Raw genomic sequence first — 23391 nt, forward strand, 5'->3', positions numbered from 1 at the left:
CCACCCACCCCGGGCCTGTCTCTTGGGAAGGTGTGCGTTGTCTCTTCAGGGTTGCGGGGTCTGGAGGAGGATAAGAAGAGGCCCAGAGGACCCCTGACACGTTTGATAACGTCCCGGCCCTGTGAGAGCTGGCCCACGCTGCGGCAGACTCCGATTAAACTCCTCTCCGGCTCCCTCACGTGCCACTCTTCCCTGGCCCGAGTCAGAAATTCAGGGGCTTGAGAACAAAGCAGCCAGGTTTGTTTTTCCAGAGGAAGAGGGGTCTGGTGAAAACAGCCGTGACAGCTGTGCTCTGTGGCTGGGTGAATTCAGGGCTTTTTACGTGTCTCACTCAAGACTGTTTAGTCTGGATCCTGAGCATTTATGTATCAATTTTGGGCTCTAGTGTCGCTGAGGTAGTTCTGATTTCCAATGATTCCGGTGTCATCTGTCTTTGCCTCCCGTGAGAGAAATAACCGAGAGAACCGGGGGTAGGCTCGTTGCAGGGTCAGTTAAAAGCTTGCCTTCCTTCGTTGGCTCTGCTTATCGGGGTTGCCCGGGCTTCCGGAACCCGATGCAGCGGTCCTTGATACGAAGCACCTGGAGCAGGAGGGGTAAACCGCTCTCACGTTGGCTTTTGCAGAAGTGGCAGTGCATTGAGGACACATCTGGCAAGCTCCGAATTCACAAGTGTAAAGGATCCAGTGACCTGCTCACCGTGCGGCAGAGCACGCGGAACCTCTACTCTCGCGGCTTCCACGACAAGGAATGCAGCTGCGGAGAGCCTGGCTATCGCACCGGCAGAAGCCAGAGGAAGAGCCAAAGGCAGTTCCTGAGAAACCAGGGGACTCCGAGTAAGCAACACGCAGTGACGTCTCAGTGGCAGGCCAAGGCTTTGCAAGTGGACATTAGAGAGACAAGAGGCCGCTCCTTCCACACTTTAGATATTATCCATGCATGGCATTGGGGCGAAAGCAAATAATGGTCCTGTTCCAAATACGAGAGCTAATTTGGTATGTGCACACTTTAACTTAAGCATAGAACGAAAATATATTCAGTAAACACACCAGACAAAACGTAAACACGCACAGGAAAGAGCTATACAGGGTAAAAGGTGGCGCTAGGGGCGGAGGGTAGAGTTTAAGTCAGGTGTATTTTACATTAATGCTAATATCCTGATTAGTCTGCTTTGAGCTACTTTTAAAAAAAAGGAGAAAATAAAAAGTCAAGGTTTCATTGCTTATGCATTTAACTAGTAAGAAAAGCATACATGCGGTTTTTAGGCACATCTGTTTTAGGACAGTTTTTGTTTAATTCCTCTTGTTGGCTGGGATGGTCAAACAGTCAAACTCAGTATGAAAAGCACTGCTTGCCATCTTTATAAAAACCCTATCAGGCAGCTGTAAGATTCCTGATTGTACAGATGTGAAAACCCAGTCGGGCACCTTCTGTAAAAGAATGAGAGTCTAGTGCCATCTAGTGGCTGAATATGAGAAGTGACTCATCTGTGGCAATTTTTCCTATACGGGTTTGGAAAACAGTAAGATACATCAAGTTCCATTCCGTGTTGTAAATTAGGTAGTTTTTGTTTTTTTTTTTTAAGTAGGCTGTACGCCCAATGTGGAGCTTGAACCCACAACCCCAAGATCAAGAGTTGCATGCTCTACTGACTGAGCCAGGCCCGTGTCCCCCATATTGTAAATTGGGAAATCAAATCAATCACTAGAACAATAGACGCTCTTAGCACTGGCTTTTTTTTTTTTTTTTTAACATTTATTTATTATTGAGAGACAGAGAGACAGACCATGAGCCGGGGAAGGGCAGAGAGAGGAGGAGACACAGAATCTGAAGCGGGCTCCAGGCTCCGAGCTGTCAGCACAGAGCCCGATGCCGGGCTCGAACTCACAAACCTCGAGATCATACCTGAACTGAAGTCGGATGCTTAACCGACTGAGCCACCCAGGCGCCCCAGCATTGGCTTTTTTATCCTGGAGTCCACAGGTGGACTTCTGTGTGAAACTTTCAATAATTTTCTGAGTATAACTTTCAATACATTCTTAAAGGAATCCATAACCCAAAGGCTGAGAATGATTGATTTGGGAGATTTTTTTTCCTCCCTGAGAGAAAATGCCAGGTTTAATAGTTCACACAAAGATATCAAATGGAAAGCCGACAAATGTCAAAGATTCCCCCACAGCCTCCCTTAACGGAAGCTGATTGCCAGTGTTGGGCTAGGATGTAGGGACAGCCTCCTCTCTCCCAGGAGGTTCAATGTCACTCCACAGCAGTGACCGTAAACCCTGCTGTTGTTCTCATTGAACACAAACTGGAGATGTCTGGGGCCACCCTTTCAAACCACATGGAAGCTCACGTATTCGAGGACAGGAGGTGTTCCTGACCACCCTCAGTGGCCTGCTGATTGTTACAGAGGCGTTTCCTCCTCTGGAAACTGCCATCACAGCGAGATCCTGTGGTGAGCACTATTCTGATTCTGCAGCCTGTGTTTCCCCCTTCTTCCTATTTTAGCATCAGGCTGGAGAAAGAAAGGCCACGTGAGTAGGCCCCCTCAGATCCCAAGTGCATCTCGTAAGGAGGGGCAAAGGTTTGCTGGTGAAAGCTCTTGTACAACACGCCATGAGCAGTGGATTAGTGACCAGAAAACACGCTGGCCTCTCCTGGCCTTGCCCTCCATCTGCCAGGTATCACTAGTCAGCTGGCTGATAAAAACATTTGCAACACTTAATTTTTCTTAGAGCATTCCTCTGTCATTTGCACAAATATAAGGTGTCGAGAGCATTTACCCTTTGGCACAGGCAGCCCAATGTGGTGGGAGGACTGTAGCCTTTAGAACCTGGGAGACTAGAGTCCTGGTTCCCACAGCTATGGACTACACAACCTTGCACTTGCGAGGTAGCATTCAGAGTTTCAGTGTTCCCTCCTGGAGAAGCGTAGCACCAGATCTACGAGCCTGTTCGGACAATCTAATATGTTTTCTTAATGTAAGGATGTATTATAATAATACAGGCCTTCCAAGATTGTGGGTTAGAGATAAGTATGAGATGGGTGATACATAGCAAAAGCTTGATAAATGACAGTATTATTATTAATATCATAATTGGGAGTATAGTTTTATCCAAACAAACTGCCTTAGCAGTTCGCGTTGAAAACGCAGTGTGCAAGTTCACAGCCTGCCGTAAGTGGAAAGGAACTTAGAAGGCGCCCAGACCTCCCCCCCTGCCTGGAGGGATGAAGGGCCGAGGCCCAGAGGCACGTGCCCTCCACCGCACTGCCGGGCAGTGCCAGAGCCGGACGAGAGCCCATGGCTCTGGACGTGGATTCCAGGGGGCTGCCCACAGCACCCTGCTGCCCCTCAACGGTGCAGCACATACTGCCTGCCCCTTCCCAGCATGCCCCCTGAGCCAGGGCGTGATTCTCCTCCCTCCTCAACTACACCTGGATGTCCGTATTAACACATCTTCCCTTATTTCCAGAGTACAAGCCCAGATTTGTCCACACTCGGCAAACACGTTCCTTGTCAGTCGAATTTGAAGGCGAAATATATGACATAAACCTGGAAGAAGAAGAGCTGCAAGTGCTGAGACCAAGAAACATCGCCAAGCGCCATGATGAAGGCCACCGGGGGCCTGGGGGTCACCAGGCTGCGGGCGACGGAGACACCATGCTGGCAGACAGAGGCAATGCCCTGGGCTTGCCCACCACCGTCCGAGTGACCCACAAGTAGGAAGGCTCAGTTCTCGAGGGCTGAGTTCACAGTTGTCACCTTATCTTATCACTGTCTTCCTTCTTTACGGAAAGTGATACCACTTGGCAGTCCAGGGTCTGGAGGCTGGCCTGTATAACAACCAGGGTTAAAAGCAGCAACGGGGAGTCCAAACAGTCGTGCATTTGGACACATGCTTTGGGCTCGGTTTCGCATTGAGGCTGATCAGCCAGAGTGGTTCTGTCGCATCTTAACTTAGCAGGCATGGAGTTCTGCCCTTGAACGGTTACCTTTGTGGGAGTCTGGGTAACAGATGGAAGCCATTCCTGGCGCTGGTAGAGAATCTGGGTGCTGCACCGTTACTGCGGCTCAGAACAGTGGTGCGCTCACAGCCTCAGGAACGAAACCCAGCCCACGGGAGGGCTGTGGGGCCTGGAGAACAGTCGTGAGATGCAGGAACACCTCACGAACCCGTGCAGAACCCAGAGAGCACGGAGGGCCTCGGGAGCCGTGGAAACAGGGAAGGGAGCTGATAATCTCACAGCTCTAATGGACCACCTCGGTTCTCCATTTCCTTCCAAGATCCAGGTCTTGTCTTGATAGAGAAAAATTTTCCTTCTGAATGTATTAGCAGGGTCTTTTTTTCTCTCTCTCATCATATCACTTTGGGGAGGCATGCTGTCATGAGCTCTGTCAGGATCTTTATCTTTGGGTCTGGTCTTCTGGTGCCCGTACAGTTGACCTTGAACACGGTGGGGGTTGGGGACACAGACCCTCCCCCCCCCCCCCCGTACACACAGTTGAAATTCCACGTATAACTTTGACTCCCCAGAAACTTAACTACTAATGGCCTACTGCTGACCAGAAGTGTTAGTGATAATATAAACAGCTGATAAACACATATTTTATGTGTATCATATACGGTATTCTTACAATAAAGTAAGTTAGAGAAGAGAATGTTATTAAGAAAATCACAAGGAAGAGACGATGTTTACAGTACTGTACTGTGTTTATCTGAAAAAAAAAAAATCTGCACGTAAGTGAACCTGTGTAGTTCTAATGCGTGTTCTTCCAGGGTCAACTATAGTTGTTATAGTTATACACTAAGAGATTTAGACCAGGGTTCCACTCTTAGTATTGACTGACCCCTTATCCCAATTCCTCTCTATCCCTAAGGCTGTTTCTTTGCTTCAAACTTTTTAAAAATGTTTATTTATTTATTTTTGAGAAGTGGAGGGGGGAGGCAGAGAGAGAGGGAGACAGAAAATCCCAAACAGGCTCTCCACACTGTCAGAGCAAAGCCCAAAGACGCGGGGCTCAAACCCACAAACTGTGAGATCGTGACCAGGAGTCGGATGCTTAGCCGATGAGCCACCCAGGTGCCCCTCTTCGCTTCAAACTTAATGGGGTGCTTCAGGCAACCTGTCTGTAACAAAATGAATGGGATAAATAACCCCCTTCTAACTCTGCATTTCTTTAATCAGACACCTTACTTCCTCTTCCATCATAACTTGTGCAAACTTCCATTTTTCCTGTGGCATTTGATGAGGCTTTCGAACTTGGAGTTTTCCGGTGGTTATCTGTTCTTGGAGACATGAATATTGAATATTGCTGTGAAAGGCGATCTTAGTAACGGTCTGTCTCTGTCACCATCATTTACCCACACCGGTGGTCAGGAGACATTGCCACGCATCCTGGTCTATGGCTCAGCTCCAAACAACTGCTTGCATCCAAATTAAGAGTTTAGAAGATAATTATATTCCCTTTGCTATTTCTAATGTTTATTTTAACATTAGCATATAAACCTATTTCTATTGTTTTGGGTTTGTTTCTGCAGGTGCTTTATTCTTCCGAATGATACAATCCATTGTGAGAGAGAACTGTATCAATCAGCCAGAGCCTGGAAGGACCACAAGGCATACATTGATAAAGAGGTCAGCCACAGCTATGTGATTGGAAGGTGTATTCCAAATGTGAGCTCGGCTCGCCAGCCCGGCTGTGACCGGTGGGGCTCACTGAGTGTCCACTTCATCTTTTTTTTATAATTACAAATTATGTGAAAAATAGAATAGCAGGGTATTTATCTTTCCCCAGCGATAGAGTGATGGTCCTGCCTGAAAACAAAATAGAGTGTAAAAATCATAGCGGGGACTGGCCCAACGCAGACTGAAATCTCTGCGAGGAAATGATTCAGTTGTTAAGTTGAGACATCTGTTAATGTTTACCTACAGCACATCAGTAGGAATATCGAGGTAGGCGTATTCCGTGCCCAGTGGGTTTCCAAGTTAATTATCATCTCAGATGAATAGCTAGGATGATGGAACACAGAAAGTAAAAGAGAGGTAGGCAGCATAGAAAATCCTTGCCTTAAAAGGTAACTGTTCAAGTATATGTCTTCCAGATTGAAGCTTTGCAAGATAAAATTAAGAATTTGAGAGAAGTGAGGGGGCACCTAAAGAGGAGAAAACCCGAGGAATGTGCCTGTAGTAAACAGAGGTGAGCGTGTAACCATCCCACGGTCTTTTTTCTAAACTCTTGTTTCCGCAAGCTACAGTGATAAGCAGCAGGCTTGTTTCTCTCTTATGCCAACAGAAGGCATAACAAACCGAATTTGTTACCATGTACTGTAATGACCTAACCTGTTCGGGTCAAATGAGATCCGTCATAAACCTCAGCCCAAGGTTAAAAGGTCCCTTTGAGCTAAATAGTTACAACAAAGTAACAGCTTTCCTTCTATTCTGCCTTCTGTTTCTAAAATGAACTGTCTGATCGAATGTGGAACTGAGACTCACTTTTCAATCTTCTTGCCCGTAGCTATTATAATAAAGAGAAAGGTGTGAAAAAGCAAGAGAAGGTGAAGAGTCATCTCCACCCATTTAAGTAAGTGACTCTCTGTTTTCCACATTTGCTGGGAGCGAAGGACTGTCCACTGGGCACTTCTGAAACACAGCAGGGACCCCCTTGTTCCAAGTGGTGCTGCTTCATAAAAGCAGATTCAGCCAAGAGGGCACCCAGTCTCAGAAGCTGGAAACAAAGCCCACACCTTGCCGAGAGAGCATGGCAATGTTTTTGGAATCCTTTGAGGAGGAGCTATGAGGAGTTTGTTCTAATTCTCTATGTGTTGTCTGCCAATGTTGGGAAAGTAACTGGATTTTACTCCGTGCACTGTTTTCTGTGGACAGTGACTGGGAAATGGGAACCGTCTTGCTTAGGTTGGTGCATTCCGTAGGGTAGTCTGCAATTGTGCTGAGTTCTGAAAGTTGGAAGAAATACACGTATGTTTAAAATAATAATATAATTGGCATATGAAGGGGATTTAGGATATTAGAAGTTGAGCCTTTTATGGAAAATAACAAAATACTAACCAAAGGAAATTCTTTCCAAGGCATCTAACCCAACTATCCATTGACGTTATGGCTGATAAATACTGAGTCCCCAGGAAGTGAAGCCATTTGTCCACAGGGTGTGGCAGGATCCACGCATTCACATTGACACGTACTTCCACCAGTGTTTACATGTACATGAGGAAGAAAATGTTGATCCTTTAAGGCTCAATCAAATTCTTTTTATTTTTTTTTACAATGTTTTTTAATGTTTATTTTTGAGAGGTGGGGGAGGGGCAGAGAGAAGGGCGACAAAGGATCCGAACGAAGCCAGCTCCGTGCTGACGGCCGAGAGCCCGATGCTGGGCTCAAACTCACGAGGTCAGGACATGAGCTGAAGACAGATGCCCAACTGACTGAGCCACCCAGGCGCCCCAAGGCTCCGTAACATTCTAAGCGAGCTGTCACTTAATGAGTATGCCTTCGTTCTTGCCGATTAGAGTTTGAGGCCCTCTGTGAAAAATAAAAGTCATCTTATTATTGTGTGTCTGCCTATTTGTGTGAGATACAGAGCGAAGACAGTAGTTTCCGTTGGGAAAGTGCTCTCCGATCATTAACAGATCCCTTCTGTTGGGATAGGGAAGCTGCTCAGGAGGTAGACAGCAAACTGCAGCTTTTCAAGGAGAACCGTAGGAGGAAGAAGGAGAGGAAAGAGAAGAAACGGCAGAGGAAGGGGGAGGAATGCAGCCTCCCGGGCCTCACCTGCTTCACGCACGACAACAACCACTGGCAGACGGCCCCGTTCTGGAACCGTAAGTTTTGAGTGGTTTGGTTTTTGAGGGTTTTTTAGAAATCTTTCTCCCAGTTTTATGGAGTAGCGCTGTATAAGTTTTAAGGTGTATGGCAGACAGACCTGACGTCTATGCACAGTGGAACCTTGGATTGCGAGTAACTTGCTCTGCGCGTGTTCTGCAAGGCGGGCAAACATTTCTAATAAATTTTAACTGGACAAACGAGCGATGTCTTGCAGTACGAGTGGTCCATGACGCCAAACGTCACACGATCACAGCTGAGCCAACGGCTCTTGAAATTCGCTTTGATACACAAGTGCTTTGGATTACAAGCATGTTTCCAGAACGAATTATGCTCGAAAACCAAGGTTTTGCCGACTGTGAAATGATGATTGCATTAACACCCATCACCTCGTGTCAATTGCTCCTTCTAAATGCCACTAACTGCTGCCACGCAGAGACAGTGACTCACACTACAGTCCTGAAGACCAGGGCTTCAGCAGCATAAAACCAGGGACCTAGAATAACTCAAGTGGGGAGCATCCTCTTATTTTCTAGAATGATTTTTGCCAAGCATTATTTTTTTCTTTAGAGATTTGTTTTCACATTTTACTTGAAAATGCCAAGCTCGCCCTGGGTCTTTCTCCTGTTGGTGTTATTTCACATAGTGCCCACCTCCTGGCATAGTGCCTACCCAGCAAGACTGCTCTATGACTGAATAACTAAATAAATGGGCAAACGATTTTGCCTCTTATGTATTTTGTTGCTGCTGTATTTCCTGTAATGCTCTAAGTATAATAAAAGGAAGTGAAACCCCCTTAAAGGCAGGAGCCATAGCCTACTAATTCTCAGCCCCCTTAACTACCTAGTGTCATGTTTGTGGGGAAGAATAGAGACTCCACAAAATATTTAGTTTTATACGGAATTGCTGATGACATGGAATAATAACAATTGTGTGCTTTTAAAATTATACTTCACATTTGTTTTGGTGGTCTATGCACAGTGTTCACCGAGGCCATCTAGAAATAATGCCCTAAATTCTTGTGGCACATCATCTGACTGAAGGCTTACCGACCCAGGGAGTAGCTAAAACCCCAGATCTCCTCATTGAAAAGATCACAGTAGGACCAGCTGGGTCAGTGTTTCTCAAAGTGGGATTTGGAGACTGCAGGAACCCAAGACCCATTCTTTGGGAGTTTCAGGCCTACCTATGAGGATTTTTGTTTTGTCTTTCCATTTTGATGCTTTTTGATTTCAGCGTTCAAGTTTGCATTTTCATTTCCAGCCACGCTAAAGCCAAGTGAACTCTTAAACTCATAGCATTCTGACTTTCAATGGCATTCCCTAAACCGGGACATGAGGATCTCTGAGGGTCATTCAGGTTGTGGGGGTCTGTTCTCCGCCAAGCTCTGGGCTGGGCCCCTGGAAACACAGCAGCCTGAAAAATCATCTCCTGTGGGCAGAAAGGAATAGATGGAGAAATGCGGATGTTTAGGTCAGTGATGTGACGTACCAGCGTATGACCCTATACTGGTAGACACATGTCATCATACGTTGGTCAAAGCCCATAGGACGTACGACACCAAGAGCAAACCCTAATGTAGGCTGTGGACTTTGGGTGATGACGTCATGTTCATGTAGGTTCATTAGTTGTCTCCGTGTTGAGAGATATTGATAGTGGGGAAGGTTCTGCATCTGTGGAGATGGGGGTATTCTCCAGAAATTCTCTGTGCCTTCCGCTCAGTTTTGCCGTGAACCATTTTATGCTCTAAAAATAGTCTATCAAAATAAAATTAGAAAAAAAATCATTTCTCATTCGTTGTCTAAAACATTTCTTTTAGCTTAAGGGGACAGATTTAGTGTGTTTAATACTGGATAGGTGGGCAAGTGACATATAGTGGTTAAGGGTATACCCTCCAGCCAGACCCTTAATGCTGCTACTTGTCAGCTGTGTGACCTCAAATAAATTATTTACCCTCTCTGAGCCTCATTTTTCCCATCTGTAAAATGGAAATAACAATAATCTTTGTCTCATAACATTTTTTTAAGGATTAAATGAGTTAATACATGCAAAGTACATAGTAGACAATGAATGCGCATAAGTGTGCCTATTCCAACTGCTTTAAAAGTATTTGCTAGACAGCATATTTCTAAAGTTCAATTATTGTTGCAGGAAAGGTCAGAAATTTAGAAACTTTCTTTCTATAGAAGAAGACTGGATGGTTTGTTTTGTTTCCAAAGTGTCTGAGACACTTTCCACCAGAAAACCAGTGAACCTCTGCATGATGCCAAAGCTGTTCAAGGTCATAGCCTGTCTCATGTGAAAGTGTCATCTACAATGATCACAAATTAAATCATCCCTCAATCCACTGAGCTGGGCTCAAGTCGTCTGCAAACCCCTTCCCGCTGCAGAACTCCCTCTTTCCATGCACCATTTGTGACGTGTGGCCAGATGAGGACACTCAAGGGCACCAGTCCATGTCTTTATTTTAGAACCATTTTATCCTTTAAAAAAAATAAATAAAAGATAAAAATAACCAGAAATGTAAATTCTGATAATTCCCTTCCCGTTCTCCACCCACCCTATTCCAGAGACCGCTGCCCAACAGGGGTGGGGGGCAAACCAACGTGCCTAAAACTTCACCCTGGCCTTCAGCCTGTATTCACGATCATAGATTGCCATCGTTTTCCCTGTTTTCCACCTTTCCCCGCTTTCCACCTCTTAGAGAGGGGGAAAATACAATTTTTTTAACACCTAAACACATAGTACTTCCAAGAAAGAAAATGTGCCCCTCAGTTATAAAGATGAGGAAATGCTGGGGCGCCTGGGTGGCGCAGTCGGTTAAGCGTCCGACTTCAGCCAGGTCACGATCTCGCGGTCCGTGAGTTCAAGCCCCGCGTCAGGCTCTGGGCTGACGGCTCGGAGCCTGGAGCCTGTTTCCGATTCTGTGTCTCCCTCTCTCTCTGCCCCTCCCCCGTTCATGCTCTGTCTCTCTCTGTCCCAAAAATAAATAAAAAACGTTGAAAAAAAATTTTAAAAAAAATAATAAAATAAATAAATAAAGATAAGGAAATGCTAGAATGGCTAGCCTGCCTACGTTTTCGTTTTTTTCATTCTTTGCCTTTCGTTTTTCTTTTTTACCAACAGTGGGATCTTTCTGCGCCTGCACGAGCTCTAACAATAATACCTACTGGTGTTTACGTACAGTTAATGAGACGCATAATTTTCTTTTCTGTGAGTTCGCCACTGGCTTTTTGGAGTATTTCGATATGAATACAGATCCTTATCAGGTAAGTCAGTATGTTTTCATTTTTTGAAGGTTGTTGGAAACAAAACAGCCAGAACGTGAGCTTAAATATGTTGTCCTGGCCTCTTCACCCACAGCTCACAAACACCGTGCACACAGTGGAACGGGGCATTTTGAACCAGCTACATGTACAACTCATGGAGCTCAGAAGCTGCCAAGGGTATAAGCAGTGCAATCCAAGACCTAAGGGCCTTGAAGTCGGTAAGGGGGAAAAAAGGTGGTGGTTGTTGTTTTCTTTTTTTTCCTGTATTTCCTGGGAAATTCTTTGTGTTGTCAAGTTTTCTGCCTTTGAAACGACGCTATGCATAGAAACCCAGAGATTGGGACACTTCCAGGCAGTTCCAAACATAATCTGTTCTCTAAGTTTATCTCTGGGAGCATTAATGAAAAATTTAACACGCCAAAAGATTTGGTGAGTGTTTTATTCCAATTTGTCCCACACGTCTGTTCTACTAGTAAACCTTCCTGATAGAAGCATCCACTGGCAAGCGGGATGAAGGCATTGGGGATTTATTTGTTATTGCTGTCAACAGGCGTGATCTATACTCTTAGGCAAACCAGGATATCCTCATTTTTTAACTGAATTTGGATGGGAACACACAGTGTCCTGTTTCCGCTTAGCACAGTTGGGAGCTGCCCTAATTGGATCCCTGCCCGTGACACAGTGAATTCGATTTCTTGTACCAGTATTTCCCCTCTGAAACTAGAGATACTTGGGTAATTCACTGTCTTGGGATCCAGCAGTGTTAGAGGGTCCATATGGAATCAACTAGATGCTCCCTCCCAGATCTGCAGCGTTAAGCTAATTTCGCCTGTGGTTCGTGAGGCTGCCATTTTTTTCAGTGTCTGTCCCAGCTCTTTCCTAATTGATGAGAATACTCAGTTTGTCGTAATTCCTGTAGAAACGTAAATTCCAGCAGTCCAATGAAGGGAGGAGAAGGAGCTGGCACTGGCGAGGTCATTGGCATCAGCACGGCAGCCAACCCCAAAAGAGCAAAGAGCTGAACTCTGTGGTGGCGGGGAGTGGTTTGCAGGAGACCTTTGTATGCAGCTGAATTTGCTTTGTGTCCCTAACAGCCGGTGTCTCTGGGCACCTGGCAGAGCCAATATCACCAGCCCTAAAAGTAGGCCTCTCCCCTGGGTCATGTGACTTGAAGGGGGGGGAGGGGGTCCTACCTCCAAAGAATCAATGTCTGCCTCCTGTCATTTCCACCCCTGCAGGGTCCTGAGGCTTTCAAGCTGCAAAGACCCCAAAAGAAATTATAAACACTGTGAGAGAGGTCACCTCACAGCCATCGGCCAACACTTCTCAGTTAACACCTTAATCAAATCATTTGGCCGCCTGTAAAGTCCAGTCCTGACTGAGCTGCAGAATAGGTCTTTGGTTGCTGACCCCACCCAGCTCCAATCTTTTCAGATATCCTGCTTATCTGTTTGAGCTTTTCCTCAAATCTTACCCCTCCACACACCAAAAACAAAATAAACAAACAAACGAAAAATCTCAATAAGGCCTAGAAATTGAACCAATTATTGCTTTTTCAAATTTTATACCCGGACAGTTCTCCCCCAAAAGACCTGGCTCTCTTACTGGTGGTGACCTAACTCTGTTCAGGGAAGTCTGATAGTCTCTTGATGGAATGACACACAAGGGAGAGCCAGTGAAGCCGGTAGTCCCCTCCACCTTCTAGACAATTCCTACAGGAGATGATTGTTGCCCCCCCCCCTTTTTTCCCAACTGTTTTGTCTAAAAATAACCAAAATTTTACTGAGACTGACTGGAAGTACTTTTCATACTGCTTTTAAATGGGCTCTCTCCTCCTTTGCCACCAAAGAAACTCCTATACATTTTATCTCAAACCTTTTAATTTATAGCTTTCACTGCTCATTTTGAACCTGTCTACTAGAAAAGCTCTGTGGGACTTCAGCACTGTCTGTATTTAACACAATATGTTTCTTTCTAGGATTTAGATGTTGTGCATGGAAAACGACATAGTGAATGGTTTTATGAGTTCTAAAGCTAACATAAATTACTCTTGTATTTTCCTATGTCAGGAAATAAAGATGGAGGAAGCTATGACCTACACAGGTATTCACATTTTTTTTATTCTCCCCCACAGCTTCTTTCCCAATAATTGCATGATCCAGCCATTTCAACTAATTTCTGTTCCTCACCATGCTGCACAGAGCAAAGTGTGGGTGCGTGCATGTGCTAACAGCATTCTCCACCATATTGTGTCGTTGGTTACAGATCTGTCATTTTGCTTTTAATCAGCTGACTGTCACAGCGGGATGTCTCTCAGAGCATTTACTCCCATGCGTGTTTGCTCATTAGATGATGCTTTTAAGCATGGATTGCTGTGAAAGGGGGGGAAAAAAATAGAATGACCCTTGGGAGCCCTGGGGAGAGTTTGGGAGAATCCTTTCCCTTGTGGTGCTCACACATTGATTTGGTGGAGAGGCTTCATGGAAACCGGTTTAGAGATTTTTTACAAAGTATAATGAATGTCAAAGACCCAAGACCCAAAAAGGAGTAATGGGAAATTTAAGAGCATTCAAAAGCCGAAGTTGGAGGAAATAGAAGGAGCTTCCTTGTTAAGACTCCTTAATTAGAGTGGGTGGTGAAAGGCAGCAGTGATACGATCCCAAAGGCTCTGCAGGGTGGTGGTGAGTGAGGAGAAGGTGCTAGGTTGGGGACAGGGTACCTGGAGTCAAACCCTACAGAGAGGTCTCAGCACAGCACAGAGACAATACCGCCTGACACACCCAAACTTCATAAACAGGCCTCAGCCCAGCCACCTTGTTCTCTCCAACCCCCACCCATCCCTCTTACCTCATGTTCAGTGAGGGGGTTCGACATGCCTGGTGGCCATGTCACAGGATCACCTGGCATCATCAGCCCTTGATATTTTTCCACTCTAAGCGTAGACCTTAGGTGGATTTGTCAGAAACGTGCGGTGTGGGCAGGAGGGGACTGTCCTGACCACCTCCACTGTGGGGAAACAGAGTCACAATGAGTCAGCACCATAGTTGAGGAATCCATCAGAGGAACATGGGCTTCCTTGGTGCCATGCCAGGGAACCCTGTTTGCCCCACTGCTTCTCTCCAGCCTCCTGAGCTGTACTCTCAGATTCTTCCTTTTCCGGGGCACCTCACTGATCTGACCAGAAGCTAAACAACAGGAAAGGTGGTGGGGAAGATGTAAACAAATAACAAAACAAAGAAAGCTGGACTTCTGAGGATGTTTAATAATCATGTATGTATCTCTTCTTTTTCTCTTCTCTCCTGTCTTCTTCCCTTTCCTCGCTCTGCCCTCCCCCCCCCACCCTGACCCCACATCACCCCCAGCACACGTAGGACAGAGCAGAAGAACCCACCCTTAAGCTGGTCTCACCAGGGCTATGGGCTGACGAGGTAATATCCCGCACACCAGCATTGTTTCGCTTGCTTCCCAGGGGCCACATTAAGACATTTCCAGAGTGTGACATTTTTAATGGACCTAACACTAGATATTGACTTTACAGTTATTTTATGAGGCACTCAATTTTACAGCTAAGGGATTGTCAGTTGAGCTTTCTTTTACTTCTTGTCATGAACGAGGTAAAAGGGTATTAATAGGCTATTTAAGTCACCGGCCTGGTCAGAGCTGAGTCAGAGAGCTATTCTCCATCAAGTCATACCCGGCCAACTTTGAGATGAAGAGTGTTTAACTGCACTCTGGTCCTGATTAAATGGCAAGCATCTGGGACTCTTCCCTCTCCCTTCTCTGCCACCCACCACTAAATCCGCCATTTGTGAGGCCATTTGTCAGAGCCTTGGTAACTCGTTGTTGACGGGGTCGCCTGAGACTGTGGCCATTGGAAGCTAACATGTGCAAGGTGACAGAGTTACCCGTTGCCTCTTCCTCCCTAAATTCCTTCCCAAAGGACAGATAGGCGGACACTGTGTAACACGCAACAACTGGCACTTCCAGATCCTACCATTTCATGATGCGGGGGGCAAGCTGTCTTTCGGCCGACACCCACATTGCAGGCAAGAAATCCTGAAACAGGGCTACTGAGGGAGCATTTGCCTGTCCCACCTGGGGACTCACTGGATACCCAAATGCAGTGTTTGACGTGGCCTCCCCTGCTCACTGCGCCCCGTTGGACTGAAGGGAACAGGTGTCAAAAAAGCCACCGTAGGTGTGGACTCACCGAAATGACTGTCTCAGATGGTGCTTACCGGGACACAGCCCTCCAGCGATGGCCCTCTTACCAGGTTTCAGAAGCCTCGATTCTCCAAAAAGATTTGGATTTTTTTTTTTTTTTTTTAGAAAACGAATTAAATGCATTTTCATATGAAATTTCATTATAAAAGACTTCGAGAAAAGTGATAGTAGCCAAACCTGAGGGATGTGAAATTTGAAAATTCAGCAGTCTTTCAGAAACGTTTCTCTCACACGAGATTGACTAAGGGCTTTTTGACTGCCTTCAATTCTGAGGATGTGGAAAAATTAATCTTTACATGTATTTGTTAAAGGGCCTTCCAAAGGCAAGTCTGTTCCCCGTTCAACTTCATATTTATTCTATTTACTTAGTGCCGTGGCATGCGCATGAGGCGGGGACAGGCTGCAACGCTTTGCTTACTCATACTGGTCATTTTCCAGTTAAGACAAGCACAGAGCAGGGGCACCGCTCAGCAACCAGCCGCCATGACTCAGGAAGGAATTTTTGGCTTGAGTTGAAAGGCATCATTTCTGTGTTGCAAAATAGAATAGGATCAACAGGTTGAGGGGGTGTTTATTTTTCCCACTGCTTGTGAAAGCTGATGCAGCTGCCCTTTGATGGCCCAGAACTGCTCCTGGCAGCTGGGCTATGTGTCCATGGCAGGCAGCGTGGGGCTGGCCGTCGGTTCTGGGCAGCCTTGTGCTGGCAGGGCTGCTTCCTGACCCGTGGTCCACGCCCAGTAGACCGGCAGGCCACGCTGTGCTCCATCCTCGGCACCCATGCTTCTGCCCACGTTGCATTTACACTTTTTGACTCATCTGTCCTGTAGCCACAGCTCGCGGCTGGCAGATGGGTGTGGGCCACCTGGCTGCGTGTTAGGGGCTGATTAGTGCTGACGGGGCCAGTGTGCCTTGGGTTCAAATCCTGCCTCACTAGCAAGAAGTGGAGAACAGAGCCTGGCAAGCTTCAAGCCCTGGCAATGATGGGTGCTATCAGTGAGGCGGGCGTGGATGCAAAACATTAACAGGAAGGAGACAGTGTTTGAAAGGGGATAGTGATATTATGATTCCAAAGGATGTTACTCTACTTCATGAGACACAAAAAGAGACGCTCATCAGCACCACCCCCAGCTTCCTCATCACTCACTGCCAACCCAGAGCTCAGTCTTTTTTCTGAACTGCCTGAACGTACTGAAGGACAAAACCCAAACTTCACTTCCCGGCTCCGTGTTACTTTAAGGAAGCTTCAGCAGGTTCCGTTCTCTCTGTCACATCTCAGGACTCCATTTTATTTACTCATTTTCTCTCCATATTTTTTCCACTTCTGCTGAGAAATAATTGACATAGATCACTGTGCACCCTATTTTATTTTTACGCTGCGCTTGCTTAGCTCTGTTGGACTTCTCTGTTTAAGGTGCTTGACCAAGAGTTGGGTTCAGGTCAGGGTTTGGGGTTAAAGGGATGGGAAGTGAGGCTGGCCTCCTAAGGTGATGGGGGCCTTAGGGTCAGAGTTGTTAGGACAGGGATCAGAGGCGGGGTCGCCATATGCAGTGGACAGCTTGCACCCTGCCCAGAAGTGTGCCCTGGGGAGGACGGGCAGCCACTGACATCCAGCCAGAACTCTGCTAGACAAGCCGTGCCAACTGGCGGGATAAGTTTTTCATCACAAAACAGTGGCCACTTGGTCAGGATCAGGGGCAGGGGCAAGTCAGAATTAACCTAAGCTCCCAGAGGATGTCCAAAATTTTGTCTTTTCCAGGGGTGATTCTACACCTGGTGGCTTTCCTCTCCGTAAAAAAAGGAACAAAAGTGTTGCGGGACTCTAAGCCCCTACCCTCCAAACTGAGGAATATAATTTACCTTTAATTGGTTTCAAAATAGGAAAGATAAGAGGGGGAAAAGTTAATCCTCTTTCGTCCATTCAGTAAATAAAGAAAGAAAGAAAGAATCCACATGACCACCTGTATGCAAGCCACTGCCTTGGAGGAGAACACCGTCAAGTATTATCATTACTGTTCAGAAAACAAAGTGTCCCGACAGGGGAAGAGACGATTCTGTAAGAGCCGTGTGGGGCCCCTAACCCAACCCCGAGGAATCCAGGGAAGCTTCCCAAGGAGGTGGCATTTCACGCTGCATGCTGAAGGCAATGCTGGCACCGTCTAGAACGGGATATTGAGGAAAGAAAACCGGTCCAACTAGAAGGGACAATTTGTGCGAAGGCAAGATCCATTCGGGGGACTGTGATCAATTCAATGGTAGTACAAGGGAATGGGAGGCAAGCAGAAGAGGTAAACAGAGCCAATTTCACAAAGAGTGCTATATGTCGGGTGACCACAGAATTTATCTACCAAACAAGGATGCTTCCACCAGAGAGGGCATACTAAAAATAATTAAAATGGTCTATATTTGACATATGTATTTGCTGACCAATGATATGGTCAGTGGATTTATAAAATAATTGCATTTAAAAACTATTTTCTAAACTAAAATTTCAAAAGTTCTGGACAAATGCTAAACTGAACAGGATGCCAGTACAACAGATATAAACTGGGACCCTCGGGCAATCTAAACAATCTGATCACCCTGGTTACCTACTACCTCAGAGGATTGGGTTTTTGGTGTTTTTTTGTGGTTTTTTTTTTTTAAATTTTTTTTTTAACGTTTATTTATTTCTGAGACAGAGAGAGACAGAGCATGAACGGGGGAGGGGCAGAGAGAGAGGGAGACACAGAATCGGAAACAGGCTCCAGGCTCTGAGCCATCAGCCCAGAGCCCGACGCGGGGCTCGAACTCACGGACCGCGAATTCGTGACCTGAGCCGAAGTCGGACGCTCAACCTACTGAGCCACCCAGGCGCCCCTCGTTTTTTTTTTTTAAGAGAAAGAGAGAGAGTGTGTGTATGCATGCGCGAGCAAGAGGGGCAGAGGGAGAGAGAGAGTCCCAAGCAGGCTCCCCACTCAGCACAGAGTCCACCACAGGAGTCATGACCTGAGTCACTTAACTGAGCCACCCAGGAGCCCCTTGCCCCCCCCCCCGCTTTTTTTTTTTTTTTTTTTTATAGGATTGGGTCTTTATCCTGAATGCAGTAAGGAGATATTCAAGAGTGTTAAACTGTGAGAAATAATATGGGAGGATCTGGGTCGATCAGATCAGGTAACATACGTAGTTGTGAAGAGTCTTGTGGGCCTGTTTGCTCACAAGCTCTGGCTCAGTGGCCTCCCGTTTGGGGGACAGTGTCTAACAGTATCACGTGACTTACTGTGCCCCTGCTCTCTTCTAAGTACTTTGCATATGTTAAATCACTTACCCCTCACAATAGCTCTGTGAGGTCAGCACTGTTATCCCCATTTTATAGATTAAAAAATTGGATCACAGAGGAACTCAGTAACTTTCCCAGGATTGTACAGCTGATAAATGATGGAGTAGGTAATCAACCCAAGGAGTCCGATTCTAGCCTGTGCCTTCAATCTCCATACTGTGCTGACTCTTTCAACAATTTAAACTTTTTTTTTTTTTTTACCGTTTATTTATTTTTGAGACAGAGAGAGACAGAGCATGAACGGGGGAGGGTCAGAGAGAGGGAGACACAGAATCTGAAACAGGCTCCAGGCTCTGAGCTGTCAGCACAGAGCCCGACGCGGGGCTCGAGCTCACGGACCGTGAGATCATGACCTGAGCCGAAGTCGGCTGCTTAACTGACTGAGCCACCCAGGCGCCCCAACAATTTAAACTTTTAACTGCACTTTCTCATCTGTAAAAATTTGCTAATAATATGCACATACAGAACAATATGTAAGGATTACATAGGCTGATATCTGAAAAGTGCTTAGCACAAGTAAGCCCTGAAAATATATTATTCTATGAACAGTGTTTGATAACAGAGTTGAATAGTGAGAGATATATCAAAGAACCCTAGAGTTTTGAAGGACATTTACCTTCACGTTAATGAGTAATAAAATTAGCAGGTTTTTTACTAATCAAGGGCTAAGAAAGAGGGAAAATTATGTGCTTTTGTCCCAATAAGCAGGTATGTGCTTTTAATCAGCCATTGACTATACAAAGTCATTTGTCTATAGATAAATGACATAACTGACATTTATTGATAGTTCTATACTGTCTTCTTAGTTGAAGGTTTGTAGTCTTTTATTTGTAAAATAAATAGGTGTTCTTGCAAGTTATCAGTAACACTAGTGCACTAGAAATGTTCCGTGCATAGCAAATAAAAAGGTATTTATGATTGGCTTTTAGTTACTTTGCAGGACCCTGAATTCATCAGAGGCTCTGAAATTTCAAAACCGAAAGCAAATTTTCAGGCAGCATGAAAGTCCTCCACAATACACACTGATTTGGCCCCAAATATTGGAAACTCTGTGCCTTCAGAAAAACATTCAAAGACAACACAGAAAAACAGGGAAGGGCTTCAGAGAAAGGAATGGCTACATTAGTGCAGATACTCTGTTCAGGCTCTCTCAATTTTGTAAATCAAATCAATGCCCTCAGAACTGAAACCTGGGAAGAGAATAGCCATATCAATGAACACATCCTTCCGGTTAGCAACGATCGGTAAAACTACAAAGCTTGTGAATTTCCAGTGGACCTCTTACAGTTTGCTGTTGGGCACAGGTACCGACATTCATCTACAGGCGTGATGTAGGCCTTCCCAACGTGCTTAGGATGAGAAGAGGAGGGTCACGAAAGGCTTTGCGGAGAGAATGATGTTCAAATTTAATTTTGAAGGCCGAGAGCTGACTCAGATGATGAGGCAGGGAAGCACATTCTAGGAAGAAATGCCAGTGCTGAAGAGAGAGAGAGAGCCTGGTGCTTTCAGGAAACTGCACTGTTTTGGCGAGGCTGTGGCAGTGATGATGTGGGGAGAGCAGGCCGAAGGAGTGGGAGGCATCAGGCCCTCTCCATAGAAACTATCCTTTCTGCTTCTCAGGACACTCCAGCAGCCTTTGTTGATTGTAACACCACTGCTCCAGGAAGAGTTCCAATGCCACGCATGCGTGATCTCTCCCACCCGCTCGTAGAGTGTGACATAATTACGTGGTCATGTTCTTAAAAGCAAATAAGTTGCCGTCTGGAAAGAAATGTGGCTCAGCTTGCAACCCGCATGTGGTTTTGAATTGCTGTTAGTGGTTTTGCCATCTTTGTATTTCCCAGATTGGATGAGAATCGCCTGGAACTTGAAATCATCTGCATTTATTTTGAAAATTCACTTGTCAGAACAAACCTATTCATCCGTTTCCTCCCTGAGTAAAGAACTTCAGAATGGCCCCCCAAAAGGAGCTCCTTTTGTGATAGGAGGACTGGTAGAAACCAGGACAGAAATGTGGAAAGCTTAGTTCTAAGGTCTAACAAGGTGTTCACTTTATATTTTGATACAATGTTACATTTACAGAAAACTTGCAAGAATAGTTCCAAGAAATTTTTTCTCATTTGCCTTATTGTTTTCTCTTGCTCTCCGGCTCTTTCTCTGCATATACACACACGTTTCTTTTTTTCCTGAATCGTGCGTAATTTGCAGACATCATATACCTTTATCTGTAAGAGTTTTTGTACATATTTCCCAAGAACAAAAACATTCCTACATAACTATTGTAAATTTATCAAAATCAGGCAATTTAACACTGATACAATACTATTATGTAATCCACAGTCCATATTCAAATATTGCCAATTGTCCCAGTATTGTCGTGTTTATGGGTTGGGGAGGATTTTGTTTTACTGGTCTGTGATCCAATCCAGAAACACACATTGTAGTAAACTGTCATGTCTCTTAAGTCTCTTTCCATCTGGGATAGTTCCTCAACCCTTCATTGCATTCATGACATTCTGAAGTGTACAGACGAGTCGTTTTGTAAAATGTCCCTCAGCTGGGGTTTTTCTGATGTTTCCGCGTGATTGGACTAAAATCGTGCATTCCTGACAGGAATACCACAGAAGGGGAAGTGTGCACTCAGGATATCTTACCGGAAGCTACGTGACATCTGTTTGGTGGTCTCACTTTTGATTACTCGGTGGAGGTGTTGTTTGCTAGGTTAATCCACTATGAGCCTACTATTTTTCCTTTTTTAATTAATAATTCATCCACTACCTTTTGAGGAATCCATAATTCTTGCCTGAATCATTATGATGGCTGCAAAAGGATGATTTTTTCCAATTCTGTTTTTCTTGCTACATTTAAGTGGTACTCTACCATAGACAAGAGATTTCCTTTTTTCTTGTACGTACGTACATATGTACGTACGTATGTATGTGTGTATTTATAGCAATAAGGATTCATAGATCCTCATTTTATCCCATGAATATCTTTTTGCTACCATTATTTATTTTGATGACCAGAATGTCCCAGTTTGGGCCAATGATGTTCCGTCAGGTGTGTCCCCATCACCTTTTGAGCACTTCACTGCTTCCTGGCCTAACACTATGTTCCAGGCTCACCTTGTATTTCACTTCTCGACCTCTGGAATCTGCCGTTTCTCCGAAGGACCCCAGTTCCTTTTAAGTGGGCAGCAGTGGCATCTGAACTAGGCTTGAGGTGCACAAAATTGATATGGAGGCATCTTTGTATGTAGACCCTCTGGGCGGACAGAGCTAAAATACATGTGCAGGTATATTGACAGCCACTCCTGTTTCTACAGATACGGAGATACGTGGGGACATAGCTATCTAGATACATTTAACATTGTATGTTTGTACTGATACCTCTAATTCTAGTTTAACAGCATGAGGTTCATTCTAGTCTTCCTACTTTCTAAATAACTTCCTTTTTTTAACATGCTTACAATTATTTATTTGTTTGTTTGTTTATTTATTTAATTATACTTTGTTAATAGTAGACTCTTTATTTTATTTTATTTTATTTTATTTTATTTTATTTTACTTTATTTTTCAGGAGTAGAACCCAGTGATTCGTCACTTACATACAATACCCAGTGCTCATCCCAAAAAGTGTCCTCCTTAATGCCCATCACCCATTTAGCCTATCCCCTCCTACCATCCCCCCCCCCCCAGCAGCCCTCAGTTTGTTCTCTGTATTTAAGAGTCTCATATGGTTTGCCTCCCTCTCTGTTTTTATCTTAGTTTTCCTTCCCTTCCCCCATGTTCATCTGTTTTGTTTCTTAAATTCCACATATGGGTGAAATCATATATTTGTGTTTCTCTGACTGACTTCTTTTGTTTAACATAATACATCCTAGTTCCATCCACATTGTTGCCAATGGCAAGGTATCATTCTTTTTGATTGCCAAGTAATATTCCATATAAATGATAACATCCTTTTCCAGCGGTGAGAAGCCTAGTTTCCATTATCCTCAATGGATTAACTCACCTGTTAAATGCTACAGCACACGGAAAGCAATTTCAGAATTGCTAAATCATACTGCTGTAAACACAAACCTGCTAACTAGAGTTCAATATATTTTTCAGTTCTTTCTGTCTTTAGAATGAGAGAAAATAGGTGGCTCAGTCAGTTAAGCGTCCAACTTTGGCTCAAGTCATGATCTCACAGTTCGTGGGTTCAAGCCCCACATCAGGCTCTGGGCTGACAGCTCGGAGCCTGGAGCCTGTTTCAGATTCTGTGTCTCCCTCTCTCTCTGCCCTCCCCCATTCGTACTCTATCTCTCTCTCTCCCAAAAATAAATAAACGTTGAAAAAATTTTTTAAAAAGAGAGAGAAAATAGCACTGTGTTTGAAGTTACTCAGAATAGTTCTGTTTTCCCTTCTTCTTTATTTTAGTTATGTTACCCATTTGAAATACGGCAAGGTTTGTTTATTTCCATTTGCGTTCCATTTTCGGTTCTATTTTTTCTCGTCATTGGTAGTTTAATTTTGTTTTTCAGTACGTAATACTTCAGCGTCGTCCCAAAAGTCAAAACTGCCAAAAGCATGTGCAGAGAAATGTTAGTCCTTCCCACAGTCTCTTCCCGCCCGTGCACTGTATGTAGATAACCAATCTCATCAGTTTGTTTTACCTTCCTCCGTTTCTGGTTGCAGTAGTAAGCAGACGGTGATATTTTATTTCTCTTACTTTTTTACACCAAAGGTAGTGTACTATATATAT

The 23391-nt window shown here is 44.9% G+C and overlaps 1 protein-coding gene across 7 annotated transcripts in view; it reads left to right on the forward strand.

Moving 5' to 3' along the window:
- SULF1 (sulfatase 1) overlaps positions 1 to 23391 on the forward strand; it is a 178207-nt gene that overhangs the window by 147409 nt on the left and 7407 nt on the right. For 4 of the 7 annotated variants that reach the window (XM_058699775.1, XM_058699774.1, XM_058699773.1 and 1 more), the window contains 8 exons: positions 623 to 833; positions 3471 to 3717; positions 5538 to 5634; positions 6102 to 6196; positions 6515 to 6580; positions 7663 to 7835; positions 10963 to 11105; positions 11200 to 11323. In XM_058699775.1, the coding sequence (XP_058555758.1) occupies positions 623 to 833; positions 3471 to 3717; positions 5538 to 5634; positions 6102 to 6196; positions 6515 to 6580; positions 7663 to 7835; positions 10963 to 11105; positions 11200 to 11323 (1156 nt within the window). Of the gene's footprint in view, positions 1 to 622; positions 834 to 3470; positions 3718 to 5537; positions 5635 to 6101; positions 6197 to 6514; positions 6581 to 7662; positions 7836 to 10962; positions 11106 to 11199; positions 11324 to 13174; positions 13209 to 14467; positions 14534 to 23391 lie in introns of all 7 variants that reach the window. The other 3 variants (XM_058699777.1, XM_058699779.1, XM_058699778.1) reach the window with 2 other exon arrangements.

Source organism: Neofelis nebulosa, chromosome 14 (genome assembly GCF_028018385.1).
Source record: "Neofelis nebulosa isolate mNeoNeb1 chromosome 14, mNeoNeb1.pri, whole genome shotgun sequence".
Taxonomy (NCBI): Eukaryota; Metazoa; Chordata; class Mammalia; order Carnivora; family Felidae; genus Neofelis; species Neofelis nebulosa.